We start from the raw sequence: 19701 nt of genomic DNA, 5'->3' as shown, positions 1-19701 counted from the left end.
AGACAGGTGAGGAACTGTACTATACACTCACACAGAGAGAGAGAGAGAGACAGGTGAGGAACTGTACTATACACTCACACTGAGGGAGAGAGAGACAGGTGAGGAACTGTACTATACACTCACACTGAGGGAGAGAGAGACAGGTGAGGAACTGTACTATACACTCACACTGAGACAGAGAGAGAGAGAGACAGACAGACAGACAGACAGGTGAGGAACCGTACTATACACTCACACTGAGGGAGAGAGAGACAGGTGAGGAACTGTACTATACACTCACACTGAGACAGAGAGAGACAGACAGACAGACAGACAGGTGAGGAACCGTACTATACACTCACACTGAGACAGAGAGAGAGAGAGAGAGAGAGAGAGAGAGAGACAGACAGACAGATGAGGAACCGTATTATACACTCACACTGAAAGACAGACAGACAGGCGATGAACCATATTATACACTCACACTGAGAGAGAGAGAGAGAGAAAGAGAGAGAGAGAGACAGACAGGTGAGGAACCGTATTATACACTCACACTGAAAGACAGACAGACAGGCGATGAACCATATTATACACTCACACTGAGAGAGAGAGAGAGAGAGAGAGAGAGAGAGAGAGAGAGAGACAGACAGACAGACAGACAGGTGAGGAACTGAATTATACACTCACACACACAGACAGACAAACAGACAGACAGGTGAGGAACCATACACTCACACAGAGAGAGAGAGAGACAGGTGAGGAACTGTACTATACACTCACACTGAGGGAGAGAGACAGGTGAGGAACTGTACTATACACTCACACAGAGAGAGAGAGAGAGAGAGAGAGAGACAGGTGAGGAACTGTACTATACACTCACACTGAGGTAGAGAGAGAGACAGGTGAGGAACTGTACTATACACTCACACTGAGGGAGAGAGACAGGTGAGGAACTGTACTATACACTCACACTGAGGGAGAGAGAGAGAGACAGGTGAGGAACTGTACTATACACTCACACAGAGAGAGAGAGAGAGAGAGAGAGAGAGAGAGAGACAGACAGATGAGGAACCGTATTATACACTCACACAGAGAGAGAGAGAGAGAGAGAGAGACAGGTGAGGAACTGTACTATACACTCACACAGAGAGAGAGAGAGAGAGAGAGAGAGACAGGTGAGGAACTGTACTATACACTCACACAGAGAGAGAGAGAGAGAGAGAGAGAGAGAGAGAGAGAGAGAGAGAGACAGGTGAGGAACTGTACTATACACTCACACAGAGAGAGAGAGAGAGAGAGAGAGAGAGAGAGAGAGAGAGAGAGAGAGACAGGTGAGGAACTGTACTATACACTCACACTGAGGGAGAGAGAGAGACAGGTGAGGAACTGTACTATACACTCACACTGAGGGAGAGAGACAGGTGAGGAACTGTACTATACACTCACACTGAGGGAGAGAGAGACAGGTGAGGAACTGTACTATACACTCACACAGAGAGAGAGAGACAGGTGAGGAACTGTACTATACACTCACACAGAGAGAGAGAGAGACAGGTGAGGAACTGTACTATACACTCACACTGAGGGAGAGAGACAGGTGAGGAACTGTACTATACACTCACACAGAGAGAGAGAGAGAGACAGGTGAGGAACTGTACTATACACTCACACAGAGAGAGAGAGAGAGAGAGAGAGACAGGTGAGGAACTGTACTATACACTCACACTGAGGGAGAGAGACAGGTGAGGAACTGTACTATACACTCACACAGAGAGAGAGAGAGAGAGAGAGACAGGTGAGGAACTGTACTATACACTCACACAGAGAGAGAGAGAGACAGGTGAGGAACTGTACTATACACTCACACAGAGAGAGAGAGAGAGAGAGAGACAGGTGAGGAACTGTACTATACACTCACACAGAGAGAGAGAGAGACAGGTGAGGAACTGTACTATACACTCACACTGAGGGAGAGAGACAGGTGAGGAACTGTACTATACACTCACACAGAGAGAGAGAGAGAGAGACAGGTGAGGAACTGTACTATACACTCACACTGAGGGAGAGAGAGACAGGTGAGGAACTGTACTATACACTCACACTGAGGGAGAGAGAGACAGGTGAGGAACTGTACTATACACTCACACTGAGACAGAGAGAGAGAGACAGGTGAGGAACTGTACTATACACTCACACAGAGAGAGAGAGAGAGAGACAGGTGAGGAATTGTACTATACACTCACACTGAGAGAGAGACAGGTGAGGAACTGTACTATACACTCACACTGAGGGAGAGAGACAGGTGAGGAACTGTACTATACACTCACACTGAGGGAGAGAGACAGGTGAGGAACTGTACTATACACTCACACTGAGGGAGAGAGAGGGAGACAGGTGAGGAACTGTACTATACACTCACACAGAGAGAGAGAGAGAGAGAGAGAGAGAGAGAGAGAGACAGGTGAGGAACTGTACTATACACTCACACTGAGGGAGAAAGAGACAGGTGAGGAACTGTACTATACACTCACACTGAGACAGAGAGAGAGAGAGACAGACAGACAGACAGACAGGTGAGGAACCGTACTATACACTCACACTGAAAGACAGACAGACAGGCGATGAACCATATTATACACTCACACTGAGAGAGAGAGAGAGAGAAAGAGAGAGAGAGAGACAGACAGGTGAGGAACCGTATTATACACTCACACTGAAAGACAGACAGACAGGCGATGAACCATATTATACACTCACACTGAGAGAGAGAGAGAGAGAGAGAGAGACAGACAGACAGACAGACAGGTGAGGAACTGAATTATACACTCACACACACAGACAGACAAACAGACAGACAGGTGAGGAACCATACACTCACACTGAGAGAGAGAGAGAGAGAGAGAGAGAGAGATAAGGAACTTAAATTTAAAAAATGTTGTTTTTGTTATTATTATTATTATTATTATTATTATTATTATTGACAGGCAGGACCTGACTCTGGAGTGATGACCGAGAGGCAGATCTTCACTATGGCCTCTCAGGTGGCTTCCGCTTTGGTGAGAAATCTTCACGCTCATGTTCAAAGCTTAATATATTTCCTCACACATTAACAACTATTAGCTAATTAGCTAGAACGTTAGCTCCTAAAATACATGCCAATAACACTTTTGCGGATTCGCTGACTAACTCATGTCTTCTCTTCGTATTTAATTTTTCTGGAAACAGGATTTCCTTCACTCCAAAAATCTGATTCACGGAAACATCAAAGCCCGCAGCGTGTTAGTTACCCAGATGCGCACAGCTAAGCTATGGGGTCTCGGCGATGTGTACATGAGGAAAACGTACGGCTATAATTACAAAAACAGTCCCGGGCAGAAGAAATGGCAGGCACCAGAAATCCTGGCTAACAGAGCAGCCAGCCAGAAGAGTGACGTGTACGGTACTTCTCTTTTCAGTGTGGCTAAGACAGTGTTTGGAATCGGTTTGCTGATTAGCAAACTCATCGCTAATCGTTAGCTAGCTATTTTACCTGTTGTGAAAATGTGTAGCAAAGAGTGAGCTGAGTAACAGAGCTAGCTAGGAAAGGGGGAAAAGGAAAGCAGGAATACTGAGGTTCTTCTGTTTTTGGTTGTCGAAAGGTGGTCGTTTGGTCTGCTGCTGTACGAGATGGTGACTCTCGGTGAGTGATGATTTCTTTCGCAGCTTCTTTAGTTCTCTCCCTCTCTCTATTACATTCTCTCTCTTTGTCCCTCTCTCTCTCTCTTACACTCTCTATCTCTATTACACTCTCTCTATCTTTCTATCTCTATTACACTCTCTCTATCTTTCTATCTCTATTACACTCTCTCGCTCTCTCTCTCTGGTCTAATGTCTGATGTCTTGTTCTCGGGGCAGGCGAGGCTCCATTTGCTGAGGTTCCCGTTAATGAACTGTTGCAGTTTCTCCAGAGAGGAAAATCACTGAAGAAACCACACGGGTGCTCTAACTCACTGTACGTTACACACACACACACACACACACTGTATGTCTACCTGTTTTTCTGTCTAATCTATCTACACATCTAACACACACACGTCCATTTTTTTTTTATCTGTCTCACTTTTTGTTTCTCTCCCTATCCATACACACACATCTAACTCTTTCTCTTTATTTTCTGTTACTCATTCTATGTTTCATCTCTTTATTTTGTCCTTTCTCTCTCTCTCTCTCTCTCTCTCTCTCTCTCTCTCTCTCTGTGTGTCTCTCTCTTTGAAGTAAAATTCCATGTTAAGTGTTATTTAACTGACGGAATAAAACCGAATTCGTTTCCGCTTCCAGACACACCATCATTAAAAGCTGCTGTCACTGGAAAGAACAAGACCGCTTGTCATTGGCTGAGCTGAGACACAAACTGCAATCAGGAGAGAAAAGTGCCAACGACAGAACGGTTCTCCGGGCGTCTCAGCCAATCACCATCGGGCATTACCTTCAGGAGGCGGGATATGGAGAAGCGTATAATAACTACACCGTTTTCTGACCCAACGGGATTTTGGGGGATTTGAAAGCCCCACAAAAAAAGGACTCAGCTGGACTTGGACTCTGTATTTACTTCCTCAGTACGACCAAAATGATGGTATAACCTTTAATTTCCCACCAGTTTAACCTGCACCGTGGAAAAATGGTACAACCCGGCTTCACAACACCTCCCCCTCCCGCAACACAGGCCATTGGTACAGCCCAAATGAACATTATTACCCTGTAACCTAGCAGTTTATATTAACGACAGATTTATATTGTTGTATACATATTTAAAACAAAAAACAACAACTCTGCACAGTGTTTCACACTTAATCAACTTTGTGCCATTTTAATGAGTCCCAGTTTGAGCAAATCCAACACCAGATTCAGTTTCCAGTACTTTCTATGCATCTTTACAGCTTTCTAAATGGGTCCTGAGGGGAAAAAAAAACTGTAAATGTCCAAATAAACTGTCTCACTTGAGACGTAATAAAAGAAGACCAATCACATAGTCCTCGAGTCTGTGCCTTTTCCTCAGCTACCTCAGATCATTCCTCTACCGTGACGTCCTACAAAAAGCTTCGTACCGTCAGCATGTTTTTCATTCTTCATCCCACCTATAGACACCAAACAAACTCGACTTTCTAGTCCAGCAACATTCATCTCATCACACACACACACAGGAGTAGCTGCACACTTTATTGAAATAGTACTTATAACAGGGTGTTGTTAAAGATGTGACGTTGGCTTGTCAGGTTGAGGACCGAGCCACTTTTCTCCTGAAAGACAATATGCAAATACAGATTTGTATTTTTGAAGTACAATAAAATTTCTGAAAACAAAAATGAATCGGATTTACCGATGCAGTGAGCAATGAGCTCGAATCGGTCCGATCCGAAGTACACCTGAGGTTTTCCATCGCCGTGACAGACAATGAGAGGAAACCCAAACGCCTGCGAAAAAAGATGGACAGAAAGTGAGACATCAATCTAATCACTAAACACTAATGAAACGTGATCAGTAAGAGGAAGGAAGTGACTCGATGCTAACCTTGTAGTCGAGTGCCTCTTGTGTAGTTTGCATCAGCTTGTCTTTGATTGGCTGAGACTGAGCCAAGCTAAGTAGTTCTTCCACTTCGATGGAGGACAAACCAGCGTTCAGTCCTGCCTGGGCAACATCGAACAAATTATTAATACAGTTATTTCTGCTTTTGAGATAGAAACGTGTACTCCGACCTGTTAGGGGTACCTCAGAGAGAGACACTGGCTCACAGATGTCCTGATCCGTGCTCCAGATTCGCTTCCACAGCTCTCTAGAAACGTTCTCCACCAGGCGATCGCTGTCTTTCTCTTTCTCGGCTACGGCTGTTATAAAGTGCATCGCGGTGAGAGATCCTGAGAGAGAGAGAGAGAGATTTACAAAAGGTTACAAAACTAACAATGATGAGACGTTTGGCAAAGAAAAACAAAACAAACACCTTTCTTAAACATGACCTCAAACACGTCGGACGGGTGACGCAGAGGGACGTTCATGTAAGCCGCCAGTCGGTTCAGGTCCTTCGTCATGTACCGACGTTTATTTAGCACGGATGCAGGTGAGCTGTTACCTGAACACACACACACACCGTTTTGTTTTTGTTTTGTTTTTTATTAGAGTTTTAATCTGAAAATCCTGGTTAGCATTGGTCTGAATTATGGTCCATAATTTTCAGACAGCCATTGTGAGAACCAGTTTTACTAATTAGCTTGCAGGTTAGTAAAACCCCGCCTACATTCACAATATAAAGCATTCTGAGACAGTGAAAATGACCAATCACAGAGCCAACCACTCGTCCACATGGATAACTAGATATTTATTTGTTTGTGTGTTTTCAGTCAGAAACTCTATGAAGCGTCTATCCAAGGAAGTGTAAAGAGCCAATCAGATCGCCACTCGCTACTCGATCCCTACCGGAAACACGATTTGTACTGCGCGTGCGCGAAATTGCTGCCAACTACACATTATAACATTTAGTAGTGTTATAACAACAGTATTATGAATACGGACAAGGAGTAGGCGCGTGCGCAGTACAAATCATGTTTCCGGTACGGATCCATTTAATACTGTGCTATATGTTTTTGTTACTTACCTGATCCCAGCATGACTCCGCCCAAATAGGCGGGGCGAAGTTTCAGTTCGACGTTCCAGACTTTTCTGTACCGACACAGCACCTGAACACAGTGGAAAGGTTGAATTTCATTCTTCACATCACTTTCTAATTATCGTTACTATTAAAATTCTTTGTAAAGTTTTGACACTTTGGCGTACGTATGGTTCATCCTTTTAGCACTTTTTCCTCACTTTTCGTCAAGAGATTACTGATTAAAATAGGGAAGGAGGCGGGGCTTCCGGCAGCTGTCAATCATTCCAGCTTCACATTTTAATTGGTTCATCGGGTTGTATAGGTTTATTTGCGCTAAAAATAAAGATTTGTACGTATTCCTCAGTGTTAAAAAATCTCCCAGGAAAAATAGCTGATGGTAAACTTGAACTTTGGGACTAACCTCAAAAGCCAGCCAGGTATACGGCGAAACCACATCGTAAAACAATTCAATCTTTTTCCTGGAGTTGGACATCTGCGTGTAAAATAATTAGCGGTTTAAATAATCGAATTGCAGGGTTTTTGTATGTTTGCTTTTCATTTACATACCTGGTGTTTTCTTAAAATTGCACAGGAGACCTGTAGAATACAGTGAGGTCGCGGAAATGTGCCAAAGTTCAAGAGATTCGAATCATTTGAATCGCAACGAGTCACTTGACTCATTTTGCGTCGACTCATGAATCAAAAACAGTCACGTGACTGCCCTTTGTTTCCTAGTCAAGGGCTGAGGCAAACGCAGACAGAATAAATCCGTGTTGTTTTGTGCTTGAAAGCTTTTAAAAAAACGTGTTAAGAAGCTGATATTAATTTTTATTTTCATTACGGTACACACACTTTTCTCCTCTCTTTCCTCACTTTTTTTCCATCCAAGCCATCACTTCCTGCATGGTGTTGGCATATTTACCATCTCTCTCTGAATCTGTTTATTTCTATTATCACTGAATATATTTTGCAGTTCAGAAATATCAATCTCATGTAAGACAAATACCAACACACACATTAGGAGTAAGTACAGATTTTATTGAAACCGGGTGTTTTTAAAGATGTGCAGTGGGCTTGCTGGGTTGTGGACCAAGCCACTTCTCTCCTGAAAGACAAAAAAAATTGTAACACAACTGATTTTTTAAAAGTAAATTCACACAACACCTGAATATAAAACGTATATAAAGCTTATTTACCGATGCAGAAAGCCATGAGCTCGAAACGGTCTGATCCAAAGAACACCTGAGGTTTTCCGTCGCCGTGACAGACGATGAGAGGAAACCCGAACGCCTGCGGAAGGAAGACGGAGAGAAAATAAAAAGACACCGCACACACTAGTGAAAAACGTGATGAATAAGAGAAGCTGATTTGATGCTAGCCTTGTACTCAATTGCTTCTTGTGTAGTTTGTTTCAGTTTGTCTTTGATTGGCTGAGATTTGGCCAGCTGGAGTACTTCTTCCACTTCGCTGGAGGACAAACCAGCCTTCTGTCCTGCCTGCGCAAGAAATACAAATTCGGATATTTTGTAATTTATTTAATTAATTATAACTCATAAATGATTACGTATCTGAATAAAAAAAAATACTAGCAGCAATTTTACCACAAAAAAATCATTATTGTGTATGTCTACATATGTCTGGGTTGTTGAGGCAGCAAGTCAACAGTGTGACGCTTCCTATTTAGCAGATTTGCTATTTTCTGATAACGTTTTCTGAAACGTTCTAACTAGACTGAACTTGAGGGAACTTCTTCGGCAGGTTCCGGATGTGTTCCACTTCATAGTGGCTCAACACTACCAACTGCTGATTTTATTCAGTAATTGAGATATTGTGTTATATAGAAAAAAAAGGCAACATACAGGTCAAATAAAAGCATCACAAAAGCATCCAACAATGTACCCTGATGACACACACACGTGTCTAATTAGACACAACAAACCATGGGCCTGTTTAACAGTTCATGTATGTAAGGGTCACCTCAGAGAGAGACACTGGCTCACAGATGTCCTGATCCTTGCTCCAGATTCGCTTCCACACCTCTCTAGAAACGTTCTCCACCAGACGATCGCTGCCTTTCTCTTTCTCCCCCACGGCTGTTATAAAGCGCATCGCAGGGAGAGAACCTGAGAGAGAGAGAGACAGAAAGACAGACAGATTGATGAGGTCAATGCTAGAAAGTTTGCTATCAGATCTGGCTAGCTTGTTAACAACAACGTGGCATTCCGCTGCTATTTTTTAAATATTTAATTTAGTCTAATTCATTATTGAACAAGATGTCATACATTTTAGCCATTAATATAGGGAATGAAAAAAATTAAAATACCTTTACTAAACATGACCTCAAACGGGTCGGAAGGGTGATGCAGAGGGATGTTCATGAAAGACGCCAGCCGGTTCAGGTCATTCACCATGTACAGACCTTTATTTGGCACCATCGCAGGTGGCCTGTTACCTGCAAACACATGCAAGCAAGGGCATCTGTCAAGATGGCAGTTAAGCACAGTATATGACATTTTTCTAAAATTATAGCCTGTAATATTGTTAAATGAGGGCGTTTGAACAAAAAAAAGTGGACAGTGCACATGCCCAGTCACAGAGCCAGCCATAAGGATGATCTTAACATGAAATTAGACTACCAATCGTATGATCCTGAAGCTTGTGGCCAAGAAAATAGGTATAAAGGACATCAGGCAATAGGTGCACCTGACTCTGATAATATAATAAGACATTCCTTTCCCGTGTGTATTTTTTTGTTCGTTATTTACCTGATTCCTGCATGACTCCGCCCAGAAAGGCGGGGCGTAATTTGAGCTCCATGTTCCACACATTTCTGTAGCGACACAACACCTGATCACAGAGAAAGCAAAGAAAGTAAAACTACGCCATTAAGATATGCAGTAGAAATCGTATGAATGATCTAATACGTCCTCTCATACATTTTAGACATATACATCATATCTGTAACTCATTTTATTCCAGGACTTTTAACGTACTAGTGGATTTTCTAATTAAGCAGGGTTAATTTTGAAGTATAGAAAGTTTACTACACGTATTAGAATTCACAGAGCTTTTCTCTTCAGTGTGGCAGAAGGTCATCGACGTGGAGGCTAACCAAAATAACAACTGATTTAATTTTCTTTCACATATCCGACGTGAGCTCTTGAACTCACCCTGAAAGTACAAAACAATAGAAACTTAAGGAGACTGACCTCAAATCCCAACCAGGAATACGGCGAAACCACGTCGTAGAACAGTTCAATCACTTTCCTTGACATCTGTGGATAAAATTATGTTACAACCTGCAGTTTAAATACTGCTTTATGTAAGTGTCCTGAATTTATTTAGCTACGCACCTTGTTTAATGCGCGTGTGAGTCGTACTAAGTTGAACGCTGCACGCAGACGGAACTGTGGCAAAGGTCAACCCTTAGAGCAGCAATGATTAGTAGTAACAGCTTGTTGCTGTTGTTTAGTCACTATTAATACCACCCTGTGTTGCAGGGTTTTTTAATATAGATATGTCAGAGTCGAGGCACTAATTCCAAAAAGAATCAAATTAATCGATTCGCCACGAGTCAGATGGCTCCAGGTCACGTGACCTGGCGGACCGTTTTCACGTAAACACACCCACACAAACTATGTACCGCTCGTGTTTGTTGTACTTGAAAGTCACCCGGTGCGATAAAATAATTGATTTGTTTTAATTTCTAAATAATTTCCACCAGTTTCGCTAAAGCGTCTTGCGTGCCACGGCTATGTCGACTACTGGAAACATGGTATGTACTGCGCATGCGCGGAAATGCGTCCGCTTCTTGACGGAAGTATGACGAAACGATATACGATTTTTTTGTTATATAATACTGTTGTTATAATTCTACTAATAATATGATGTTATAATGTGTTGAGACGTGAGTTTTCCTACACACGCGCAGTACATATCGTGTTCAAGTAGTGACAGGCCGATTGCTTACGCGGTAGGCGGGAAATAAACCAGCCAATCAGAGCTCGAGTTGATCGAACCGTCTGGTCGACCAATTGGCGCGTGTGGCTAGCTTGCTAACGGGAAGTGATCCATTCAGTCAGTGCCTCAAGTGAAGACAGGAACATCTTCCACGCGTAAGTATTAATTCTAATAACGGTAAAGAATAATTACAAAAATAGTTCAAGCTTTAAGAAAACGATTACCAGCTTTAAAAGGTGTGCTTTTCAGTATTCAGTGGTTGTGCTGTGCCTTGCTAGCCTGTTACTATGGAGCAGATGCCTTTAAACATGTCACAAAAAATAGTTTTTAATTTAAACTTTAAATATCTTCAGAAATTGTAACTAAATAAAATTATCCAAGTATCTGTGAAGCATAAATTATTTGATGTGTTTTCTGTGAAAAATGACACATGGGCATTGACAGAACACCCAAAAAATAAGTAAATAAATAATAATATTTCAAATATAATAAACAGGGTGATTGAGAGGAGGAAAAAAAAAGAGGAACAACATAAAATTAAACCCAAAATTATATACGATTTTCCTGCATATTTACAGGAAAAAAAATTTAAATGTTTTTTACGCAATACTAGACTATTCATTTCAGTCATTGTGGTTGTTAATTATTAATGTGCTATAATTATTCATTGATATTGCAGGAGCCTATTACAATGGTTTCATACCTGTAAATAAAAAAATAAATAAATAAGTAATCAGGCAGCACAGTGGCTTAGCACTGTTGCATCACAGCAAGAAGGTCCTGGGTTCGAATCCCAGGTTCCCCGTGCCTGCGTGGGTTTACTCCGGGTACTCCGGTTTCCTCCCACAGTCCAAAACATGTACATTAGGTTGATGGATAATTCTAAATTGCCCATAGGAGTGAGTGTAAGTGTGTGTGGTTGTCTGTCTATATGTGTGACCCTGTGATGGACTGGTGACCTGTCCAGGGTGTACCCCGCCTTTCGCCCAATGTGTACTGGGATAGGCTCCAGCAGATCCCCGTGACCCTAATTAGGAATAAAGCGGGTATAGAAGATGGATGGATGGATAAATAAATAATCAGCATTAATTATTAAAGTCTGTAATCTTCTGACATTGAATATCGAGTATATATTATATAACCCCGATTTGAATTTGAACTAAAAAGGTGAAAATTATAAATCATAAATGAACATCAGACTGATCTAAAGACTCTTCTGTCTATTTTCCTGTCAGGAAGCCTTTCATTAAACCACATCATGCTTCTTATCTCTCATATCTGTGGTTGCCTGCGAGCGTTATATCAGAAACAGCTTGCGGTTTTCATGGCATGTAAATGCAGCAGAACCTGACGAATAATACTCTATAATAGCCAAAAGTTTTGGGACGTCTGCCTTTACATGCACATGAATGTAATATGGAGTTGTCTCCCGCCCTTTACAGCTATAACAGCTTCAACTCTTCTGGGAAGGATTTCCACAAGGTTTAGGAGTGTGTTTATGGGAATTTTTGACATTTCCACTAGAAGCGCATTTGTGAGGTCAGACACTGATGTTGGACGAGAAGGCCTGGCTCGCAGTCTCCGCTCTAATTCATCCCAAAGGTGTTCTATCAGGGTTGAGTTCAGGACTCTGTGAAGTTCCTCCACACCAAACTCATTCATCCATGTCTTTATGGACCTTGCTTTGGTCACTGGTGTGCAGTCATGTTGGAACAGGAAGTGGTCATCCCCAAACTGTTCCCACAAAGAGCATGAAATTGTCTGGTAAGATTTTATTCATCTGAGGGCATGGAAGTGATTGGAACAACGGAATTCAATGATTTGGAGGGGTGTTCCAAAACTTTTGGCAATATAGTGCCTGCCTAAACGGTTTTTTTTAAGGCTCTGTCTCAAATGCTTCTAACACTAGATAGTGTACATAAAAGAATGTCAGCCTTTTTCACAGCTATTTACACAGAATGTCTGCCATTTTTGGGCTCGGTCCCAAATATCCATGCTTATTTAGTGCCTTGGTGGCCATTTTGGCTGTGTCTCATATTGTAGAATTCACATTTAGTTAGTGTTTGTAGTAGAACGTTGGCCATTTTTGCACTCAGTAGGCTCGGCCTTTTAAGGCATTACTCACAGGATTATTGTTTCCTTTTAATGTGAACAGAGACATGTCTCCAGATGAGCTGGTGTACCTGGGGATCCTCGCCGCATCCATACCCGTGGGGGTCCTGTTCCGCTACCTAAGTAAGTCCCCACTCTCAGCAGGCAGTTCTGCGTCCGTTTTTGCTAATGATGATTCTTAGCTTTCTAACAGGGTTCTACTTAGATGCTTTATGTCTGAACCTTTATGTCTGTGTGTTTGTGTCCCAGGTCCTCCAGTGAAGCAGAAGGCAGCGCTGACGTTGGGTCTCCTCATCACCATAGCCACATGCGGGATACACACTTTACACTCACTGTGCACCGTGTTGGGAACGTGGCTGATCATCCGAGTCAACTGGAAGTGAGTGTGTGATTGTTCAACACAAGCTTAACCCTGCCCACTTGATATCGAAGCCCCACCCACTTGGCATTTCATCACCGTGTCATTAGATTTCATCAGGCCGACTTCCTGTTTTTTTCTCTCTCTCTCTCTCTGCATATCCATGTTTCTATGCAAATGACACATTTTAATACCTCAAACCACCAAGGGATGAAATGTAACGACATACCAGTACATGTTCAAAATAAATATCGTTTAGACTCTCGTACATATGAGTGGAGGACATGTTTTGGTTTCAACAATATTTTTACTGATTTTTAAACAGAGACATAACATACCAGGTAAACGAGTAATGTGCGTTTCGAGGCATTATCTGGATTTATAGCTGGGGTTAGACGCCTGTCAGAGTGGAGGACATGATGCCGTTCTTCTTCCATTGTGTGCTTTTGTAGGCTTTTTTGGATGAAATGGAAGTTACAGCTTGTGACTTTTTTTTAGCTCTTCTACTGTAGAATACACATCTAGTTAGCTTTCTTAGTCGAACGGCGGCCATTTCTTCTGCTCTTCTGCTTTAAAACGCATGTCTGGTTAGTGTTCTCCACCACTGTTAGGGCAGTGGTAGCTCCAGTGGTTAAGGCTCTGGGTCACAGACCGGAAGATCGGGGTTCAAGCCCCAGCACCGCCAAGCTGCTATTGTTGGGGTGCTGCATCATGGCTGACCCTGTGCTCTGACCCCAACCTCCAAGGCTGGGATATGTGAAGAAAGGATTTCACTGTGCAGTAATGTGTGTGTGACAAATAAAGACAACTTAAGAACTTCTCATTAAGCTCTCTGGCAGAGTTGCCATTTAGATACCTCGCCCGCTCATATAAAGTGATGGAGGCTCTAGTAATTTATGTGTGCATGCTATCAGCTTGAGAGATTAACTATCAGAGAGAGAGATCAACTAATCTATTGAGAGGGATCTGCTCTCTGTTCAGTCATGTGGCATTGAGAATGGGCGGGGCTAAAAAAAAACTGTACTGTCGACAGCCACTAGAGGGCATCAGAAGGTTTGGACTTGCAAATTAATCATCTTCAGGGTGGATCAAGGGTCATGCTGCATCACAATCACCCTGTCCTTGATTATTTTTCTACAAAAGCACACCCCAAGTGTATTTAACATTTATGTATTGTGTTGTATGTTTTGTGTCGTTTTATTTCTTTGTAGAAAAGCTCCATACCTATCTCTGGGATGGACGTTCCTTTATCTTTTATTCTTTCGGATGGTCAATTGGTTCGGACTTCCTTCTCCATCACCATTCGCTAATGCCATCCAGCTTCTCCTCACCCTGAAGGTTGGTGGAAAACGTCTTTTTGTAACGTAAGCGAAATAGAAAAAAAGGCTAGGATCTGTAACGTGTGTGTGTGTGACAGATGGTCAGCTTGGCGTATGAGGTTCAGAGCTACCACTTCGAGAAGAAAAAGGACGTGAGCTCGTTTTCCAAGTCACCTGTGATTGGCCGTCTCTCTCAAGAGCCCTCCCTCTATGACATCTTCTCCTACAGCTACTGCTACATTGGGATGATGACCGGTAATTTACTTCCATCCAACATCCCACACGTTTCCAGTTCTTTCATGGGGCAGCAGTTGTGTGTTTTTTCCGTACCGTTATGACGAATACGCTGGAACATGCTCAAATGTGTTAAAAGTGAACAAAACCATTATATAGCTGAGGAAAACTCCTTCTGAAAAGGTTTGGAATGCATGTTTGTGTGTACAAGGCTGTCTTGTCAGTCATTTCCTAAACACTCCTCCACACCTTTCACTCCGCCCCCTCAACAACAAAGCTCCACCCATTTGACAAATCTTAGCTAATGCATTCCATTGGTGTTCTCTCTCTCTCTCTGTCTTTCTTTCTCTCACTCTGTCTTTCTCTCTATGTCTCTGTCTCTCTCTCTGACTCTCTCTCTGTGTCTCTCTTTCTCTCTCTCTCTCTCTCTCTCTCTCTCTGTCTCTGTCTCTCTCTCTCTCTCTCTCTCTCTCTCCCTCTCTCTCCCCCTCTTTGTCTTTCAGGACCGTTCTTCCGTTATGGGACGTACGTGGACTGGCTCGAACAGACCGATCCTCTGTCTCTGCCATGTAAAGCTCCGTGCCTGAGCAGGTTGAAGATGGTTCCCATGTACGCCGCTCTCTTCCTGGGTTTTAACTACTTGTTCCCATTGTCCTACGTTCGCACCGACGACTTTATGGAGCACAACTTTTTCTTCAGGTGCCTCCTTCTTCTTCTTTGACACAAATAACATAATAGGAGAACGCTGTTTCTTGCTACCCAGGCCGCTGTTGGGAAATGTTAATGGATAAACGTTGCAGGTTTTTCTACATGGTGGCAGTGTTCTTTGTGTTCCGCATGCGGTTCTACTCTGCGTGGTGTGGAGCCGAGGCCGTCTGCATCGCCGCGGGACTTGGGTGTTACCCACAGGGGGCGGAGTCTAAACCAGGACGCGGACCTACAGTACAATACAGGTCTGTGTGTCTCTGTTACTTGCTCACGTAACATATCTTAGGTACAATCTTAGGTACATTTTCCAGCATGCATTGAAATGTTTGTATTCCCAATAATGTTCATTCATCAGTATTTGTATGAGAAGAGAAACAAATGTCAGAGAAACACTGATTTCTATATATATGTGTGTGTGTGTGTGTGTTTAGCCCTGAGCCCGGTGCTCTGGTCGAGTACGACTTCAAAACCATCCAGAACATCGACTGCTACAACACAGACTTCTGTGTGAAGGTGCGACACGGCATGCGCTACTGGAACATGACAGTGCAGTGGTGGCTTCATGAGTACATCTACAGCAGCGCACCATTCAGAGCCTACGCCCTGAGGTAACACACACACACAAACACACACCCCTTCATCAATACATCCAAAACACACACACACACACCTTGGGAATTTGAATCTAAACCTAACAGTGTTCTCTCTCTGTCTCTGTGTCATATATCCTCTACCACCACCCCCTCACTCTTTATCTGTCTGTGTCTCTCTCTCTCTCTCTCTCTCTCACTCTCTCCTCTCCTGTGTCACTGTGTCTCTCTCTCTCTACTGTCTTCCTCACACTCTTCCTCTCTCTCCCTCTTAGAGCGGGATGGACGATGTTGGTCAGTGCATACTGGCACGGTCTGCACGCAGGCTATTACCTGTCCTTCCTCACCATCCCGGTGTGTATCGCTGCAGAGCTGGCCATGGAGTCGTGTGTGCGCTCGCGTCTCGGCACCGAGGGTCAGAGGGTGTTTGACTGGGTGCACTGGTTCCTGAAGATGCGTGCCTATGACTACATGTGCATGGGCTTCGTCCTGCTGAAGGCCAGCGACACGCTGCACTACTGGAGCTCCATTTACTTCATCATCCATGTCGTGGCGCTCGTCTGCATCGCCGTCGGACGCCTGATGGGCGGGAAGAAGAAAGAGAAGAAGGAGGAGGAGAGCGAGAAGTGATGCTCAGCTTAGCAAAAAAATAATAATAAATGCAGTGCATTATGGGATTTCAGGAGTGCGCTGGGGTTTTCCTACAGTCTAAGAACTACAAATCCCAGCATGCACTGCTTCTTTATATTTATATATAAAAGTCCCTGTTTTAGCTCTGTTTTTACCACACATTCTGAATCTTTCCCTACAAGCAGTCAGGCATGAAGGAAGGAAATGATGGAGGGAAGAGAGAAGGAAAAGATGCAGGATAGGAACACACTGCTGAAGTTTTGGGGGCGTGTCAAAAACAGAGCTGAAGCCGAACAGATTTCTATGTTTCTGTGCCATGCTAAAAGACTGAAAATGATGAACAGATGGATGGAGGAAAGAGAAGAAAAACAAAAAAAGCTATCAAAAAGTTTCACGTGCCAGTACTGGTTCTGGAACCAGTGTACAATTACTTCATCTCCCAGCATGCACTGCTCATTAGTGTTTCATGTCTTTAGGACATGAGGGGATTAGCATTTCAAACACATTTTCCCAGAATGCACTGCTTCTGTGCCAACATCAAGAAGAAAAGCACTTGTTCTTCTCAATTTCTCTGCTCTGAGGATGTTAAGGTTTACATTAGAAAAGGACGTCGCGCTACGTTAGCGAGTTAGCCAAACCAAGACGAGCAACTCCATCTCCCAGCATGCACTGCTTCTCTACTAACTGCCATGCGCTCAGTATTGTGACATGAGCCAGTGTCTAAAGACTACATTACCCATCATGCATCAGCTTTAAACAGCCAACCCATTCACTGCCATACCAACATGAGCACAGGTTCCAGAGGGTCGTGTGACGGGGGATCACGCTATGCTACAAGAAAGTGAGCGTCAAAGTGAGACATTGCGTGTGCTAATTCCAAGAATTTTACAAAGCCTCATGGGAGTTGAAGTCCATCATTGTTTTGTAGTGTTTTTATACGTTCTTTGTTTTTTTTTGTGGTGGGGTGCCAACATTTTATTTCTGTCACTTTATTATAACTTTATTCTTTTTCTGGAACATTCTCTATGGAGTCTATTTCCTTTGGTGGTATTACTGTACGTTTTTTTTTTTTGGAAAGGGAATTTCCGGAAATGTGCTTGGTAACAAGCGTTGGCTTCTCTGTGGAATCATTAGACACGTTCGTTATGAAGCAGAATCGTCACCGTTGTGTAGACTGTTTGAGATTTACACCTTAATTCACATAATCATTCACGCTTTAGCTACAAACGCTTCATATTCACCTTCGTACTTTTCACACTCACTCCATCTCCCTGAGCGTGATTGTATAAACTCTGTGTATATTTTTAAGTATTTTACACGAGGAAGGTGTTTCACTCTTCCGCCATGAGACTAAACCGTCGTGTGTTGATATTAAAAAGTTCAAGTTGAAATGAACCCGTGATTTGTTGGGGGTTTTTTTTCCAGTTAGCTAATAACCAAGCTAGCTAAGCTATACTATATTGGCAAAAGTTTTGGACGTGTCCCAAACCACAAACACACTATTCACTGTACACTGTAGGCCACATAAACAATACATCTACTGGGGATGTGTCCCAAACCACAAACACACTATTCACTGTACACTGTAGGCCACATAAACAATGTGTCTACTGGGGATGTGTCCCAAACCACAAACACACTATTCACTGTACACTGTAGGCCACATAAACAATACATCTACTGGGGATGTGTCCCAAACCACAAACACACTATTCACTGTACACTGTAGGCCACATAAACAATGTGTCTACTGGGGATGTGTCCCAAACCACAAACACACTATTCACTGTACACTGTAGGCCACATAAACAATGTGTCTACTGGGGATGTGTCCCAAACCACAAACACACTATTCACTGTACACTGTAGGCCACATAAACAATACATCTACTGGGGATGTGTCCCAAACCACAAACACACTATTCACTGTACACTGTAGGCCACATAAACAATACGTCTACTGGGGATGTGTCCCAAACCACAAACACACTATTCACTGTACACTGTAGGCCACATAAACAATACGTCTACTGGGGATGTGTCCCAAACCACAAACACACTATTCACTGTACACTGTAGGCCACATAAACAATACGTCTACTGGGGATGTGTCCCAAACCACAAACACACTATTCACTGTACACTGTAGGCCACATAAACAATACGTCTACTGGGGATGTGTCCCAAACCACAAACACACTATTCACTGTACACTGTAGGCCACATAAACAATACGTCTACTGGGGATGTGTCCCAAACCACAAACACACTATTCACTGTACACTGTAGGCCACATAAACAATACGTCTACTGGGGATGTGTCCCAAACCACAAACACACTATTCACTGTACACTGTAGGCCACATAAACAATGTGTCTACTGGGGATGTGTCCCAAACCACAAACACACTATTCACTGTACACTGTAGGCCACATCAACAATGTGTCTACTGGGGATGTGTCCCAAACCACAAACACACTATTCACTGTACACTGTAGGCCACATAAACAATACGTCTACTGGGGATGTGTCCCAAACCACAAACACACTATTCACTGTACACTGTAGGCCACATCAACAATGTGTCTACTGGGGATGTGTCCCAAACCACAAACACACTATTCACTGTACACTGTAGGCCACATCAACAATGTGTCTACTGGGGATGTGTCCCAAACCACAAACACACTATTCACTGTACACTGTAGGCCACATCAACAATACATCTACTGGGGATGTGTCCCAAACCACAAACACACTATTCACTGTACACTGTAGGCCACATAAACAATACGTCTACTGGGGATGTGTCCCAAACCACAAACACACTATTCACTGTACACTGTAGGCCACATAAACAATGTGTCTACTGGGGATGTGTCCCAAACCACAAACACACTATTCACTGTACACTGTAGGCCACATAAACAATGTGTCTACTGGGGATGTGTCCCAAACCACAAACACACTATTCACTGTACACTGTAGGCCACATAAACAATGTGTCTACTGGGGATGTGTCCCAAACCACAAACACACTATTCACTGTACACTGTAGGCCACATCAACAATGTGTCTACTGGGGATGTGTCCCAAACCACAAACACACTATTCACTGTACACTGTAGGCCACATAAACAATGTGTCTACTGGGGATGTGTCCCAAACCACAAACACACTATTCACTGTAC

General features: G+C 43.1%; 4 protein-coding genes across 10 annotated transcripts in view; 2 read left to right on the top strand and 2 right to left on the bottom strand.

Annotated features, from left to right (window-relative positions):
* styk1b (serine/threonine/tyrosine kinase 1b) overlaps positions 1-4987 on the top strand; it is a 15788-nt gene extending 10801 nt beyond the window's left edge. For all 4 annotated transcript variants that reach the window (XM_058385373.1, XM_058385383.1, XM_058385328.1 and 1 more), the window contains exons 6-10: positions 2964-3035; positions 3205-3413; positions 3618-3658; positions 3874-3970; positions 4297-4987. In XM_058385373.1, the coding sequence (XP_058241356.1) occupies positions 2964-3035; positions 3205-3413; positions 3618-3658; positions 3874-3970; positions 4297-4495 (618 nt within the window). In that variant the 3' untranslated portion in view covers positions 4496-4987. The remainder of the gene's footprint in view (positions 1-2963; positions 3036-3204; positions 3414-3617; positions 3659-3873; positions 3971-4296) is intronic.
* Positions 4988-5161: 174 nt separating this feature from the next.
* LOC131350183 (glutathione S-transferase kappa 1-like) lies at positions 5162-7470 on the bottom strand. 3 transcript variants are annotated; one of them, XM_058385418.1, is made up of 8 exons: positions 7166-7470; positions 7020-7091; positions 6605-6686; positions 5954-6082; positions 5725-5870; positions 5527-5643; positions 5336-5429; positions 5162-5255 (listed from the first exon to the last, which is right to left on the bottom strand). In XM_058385418.1, exons 1-8 carry the CDS (start codon positions 7292-7294, stop codon positions 5206-5208), a joined length of 819 nt encoding a protein of 272 aa, XP_058241401.1. In that variant the 5' UTR covers positions 7295-7470; the 3' UTR covers positions 5162-5205. The 3 variants fall into 3 exon arrangements, with proteins under 3 accessions (XP_058241401.1, XP_058241462.1, XP_058241428.1); XM_058385479.1 differs by lacking the exon at positions 5954-6082; XM_058385445.1 differs by lacking the exon at positions 7020-7091.
* A 145-nt stretch (positions 7471-7615) lies between these two features.
* gstk1 (glutathione S-transferase kappa 1) lies at positions 7616-10344 on the bottom strand. The gene is made up of 8 exons (XM_058385513.1): positions 9952-10344; positions 9808-9873; positions 9364-9445; positions 8922-9050; positions 8576-8721; positions 7978-8094; positions 7795-7888; positions 7616-7703 (listed from the first exon to the last, which is right to left on the bottom strand). The coding sequence occupies exons 2-8, from the start codon at positions 9871-9873 to the stop codon at positions 7654-7656; spliced, it is 684 nt and encodes a 227-aa protein (XP_058241496.1). The 5' UTR covers positions 9952-10344; the 3' UTR covers positions 7616-7653.
* Positions 10345-10539: 195 nt separating this feature from the next.
* On the top strand, positions 10540-17904 carry mboat7 (membrane bound O-acyltransferase domain containing 7). Of its 2 annotated transcripts, XM_058385295.1 has the most exons (10): positions 10540-10713; positions 12001-12322; positions 12714-12793; positions 12920-13049; positions 14240-14366; positions 14446-14602; positions 15085-15280; positions 15382-15534; positions 15721-15897; positions 16155-17904. In XM_058385295.1, exons 3-10 carry the CDS (start codon positions 12718-12720, stop codon positions 16507-16509), a joined length of 1371 nt encoding a protein of 456 aa, XP_058241278.1. In that variant the 5' UTR covers positions 10540-10713; positions 12001-12322; positions 12714-12717; the 3' UTR covers positions 16510-17904. The 2 variants fall into 2 exon arrangements, with proteins under 2 accessions (XP_058241278.1, XP_058241268.1); XM_058385285.1 differs by lacking the exon at positions 12001-12322.
* The last annotated feature ends 1797 nt before the right edge of the window (positions 17905-19701 follow it).

This window comes from Hemibagrus wyckioides, linkage group LG01, assembly GCF_019097595.1.
Source record: "Hemibagrus wyckioides isolate EC202008001 linkage group LG01, SWU_Hwy_1.0, whole genome shotgun sequence".
Classification (NCBI taxonomy): Eukaryota; Metazoa; Chordata; class Actinopteri; order Siluriformes; family Bagridae; genus Hemibagrus; species Hemibagrus wyckioides.
Note: the sequence above shows the minus strand (reverse complement) of the source record. Positions and strands in the feature narration are given on the sequence as shown.

Coding starts and splice junctions, on each gene's coding strand:
- LOC131350183 (XM_058385418.1), bottom strand. CDS start 7,294: ATGAGTCGACGCAAAATGAGTCAAGTGACTCGTTGCGATTCAAATGAT. Junction 7,092..7,165: donor CAATTTTAAGAAAACACCAG/GTATGTAAATGA, acceptor TTTTACACGCAG/ATGTCCAACTCCAGGAAAAA. Junction 5,430..5,526: donor AAGAGGCACTCGACTACAAG/GTTAGCATCGAG, acceptor CTTTTTTCGCAG/GCGTTTGGGTTTCCTCTCAT.
- mboat7 (XM_058385285.1), top strand. CDS start 12,718: ATGTCTCCAGATGAGCTGGTGTACCTGGGGATCCTCGCCGCATCCATA. Junction 14,367..14,445: donor AGCTTCTCCTCACCCTGAAG/GTTGGTGGAAAA, acceptor TGTGTGTGACAG/ATGGTCAGCTTGGCGTATGA. Junction 14,603..15,084: donor CTACATTGGGATGATGACCG/GTAATTTACTTC, acceptor TTTGTCTTTCAG/GACCGTTCTTCCGTTATGGG.
- gstk1 (XM_058385513.1), bottom strand. CDS start 9,873: ATGTCAAGGAAAGTGATTGAACTGTTCTACGACGTGGTTTCGCCGTAT. Junction 9,051..9,363: donor CGGAGTCATGCAGGAATCAG/GTAAATAACGAA, acceptor ATGTGTTTGCAG/GTAACAGGCCACCTGCGATG. Junction 7,889..7,977: donor AAGAAGCAATTGAGTACAAG/GCTAGCATCAAA, acceptor TTCCTTCCGCAG/GCGTTCGGGTTTCCTCTCAT.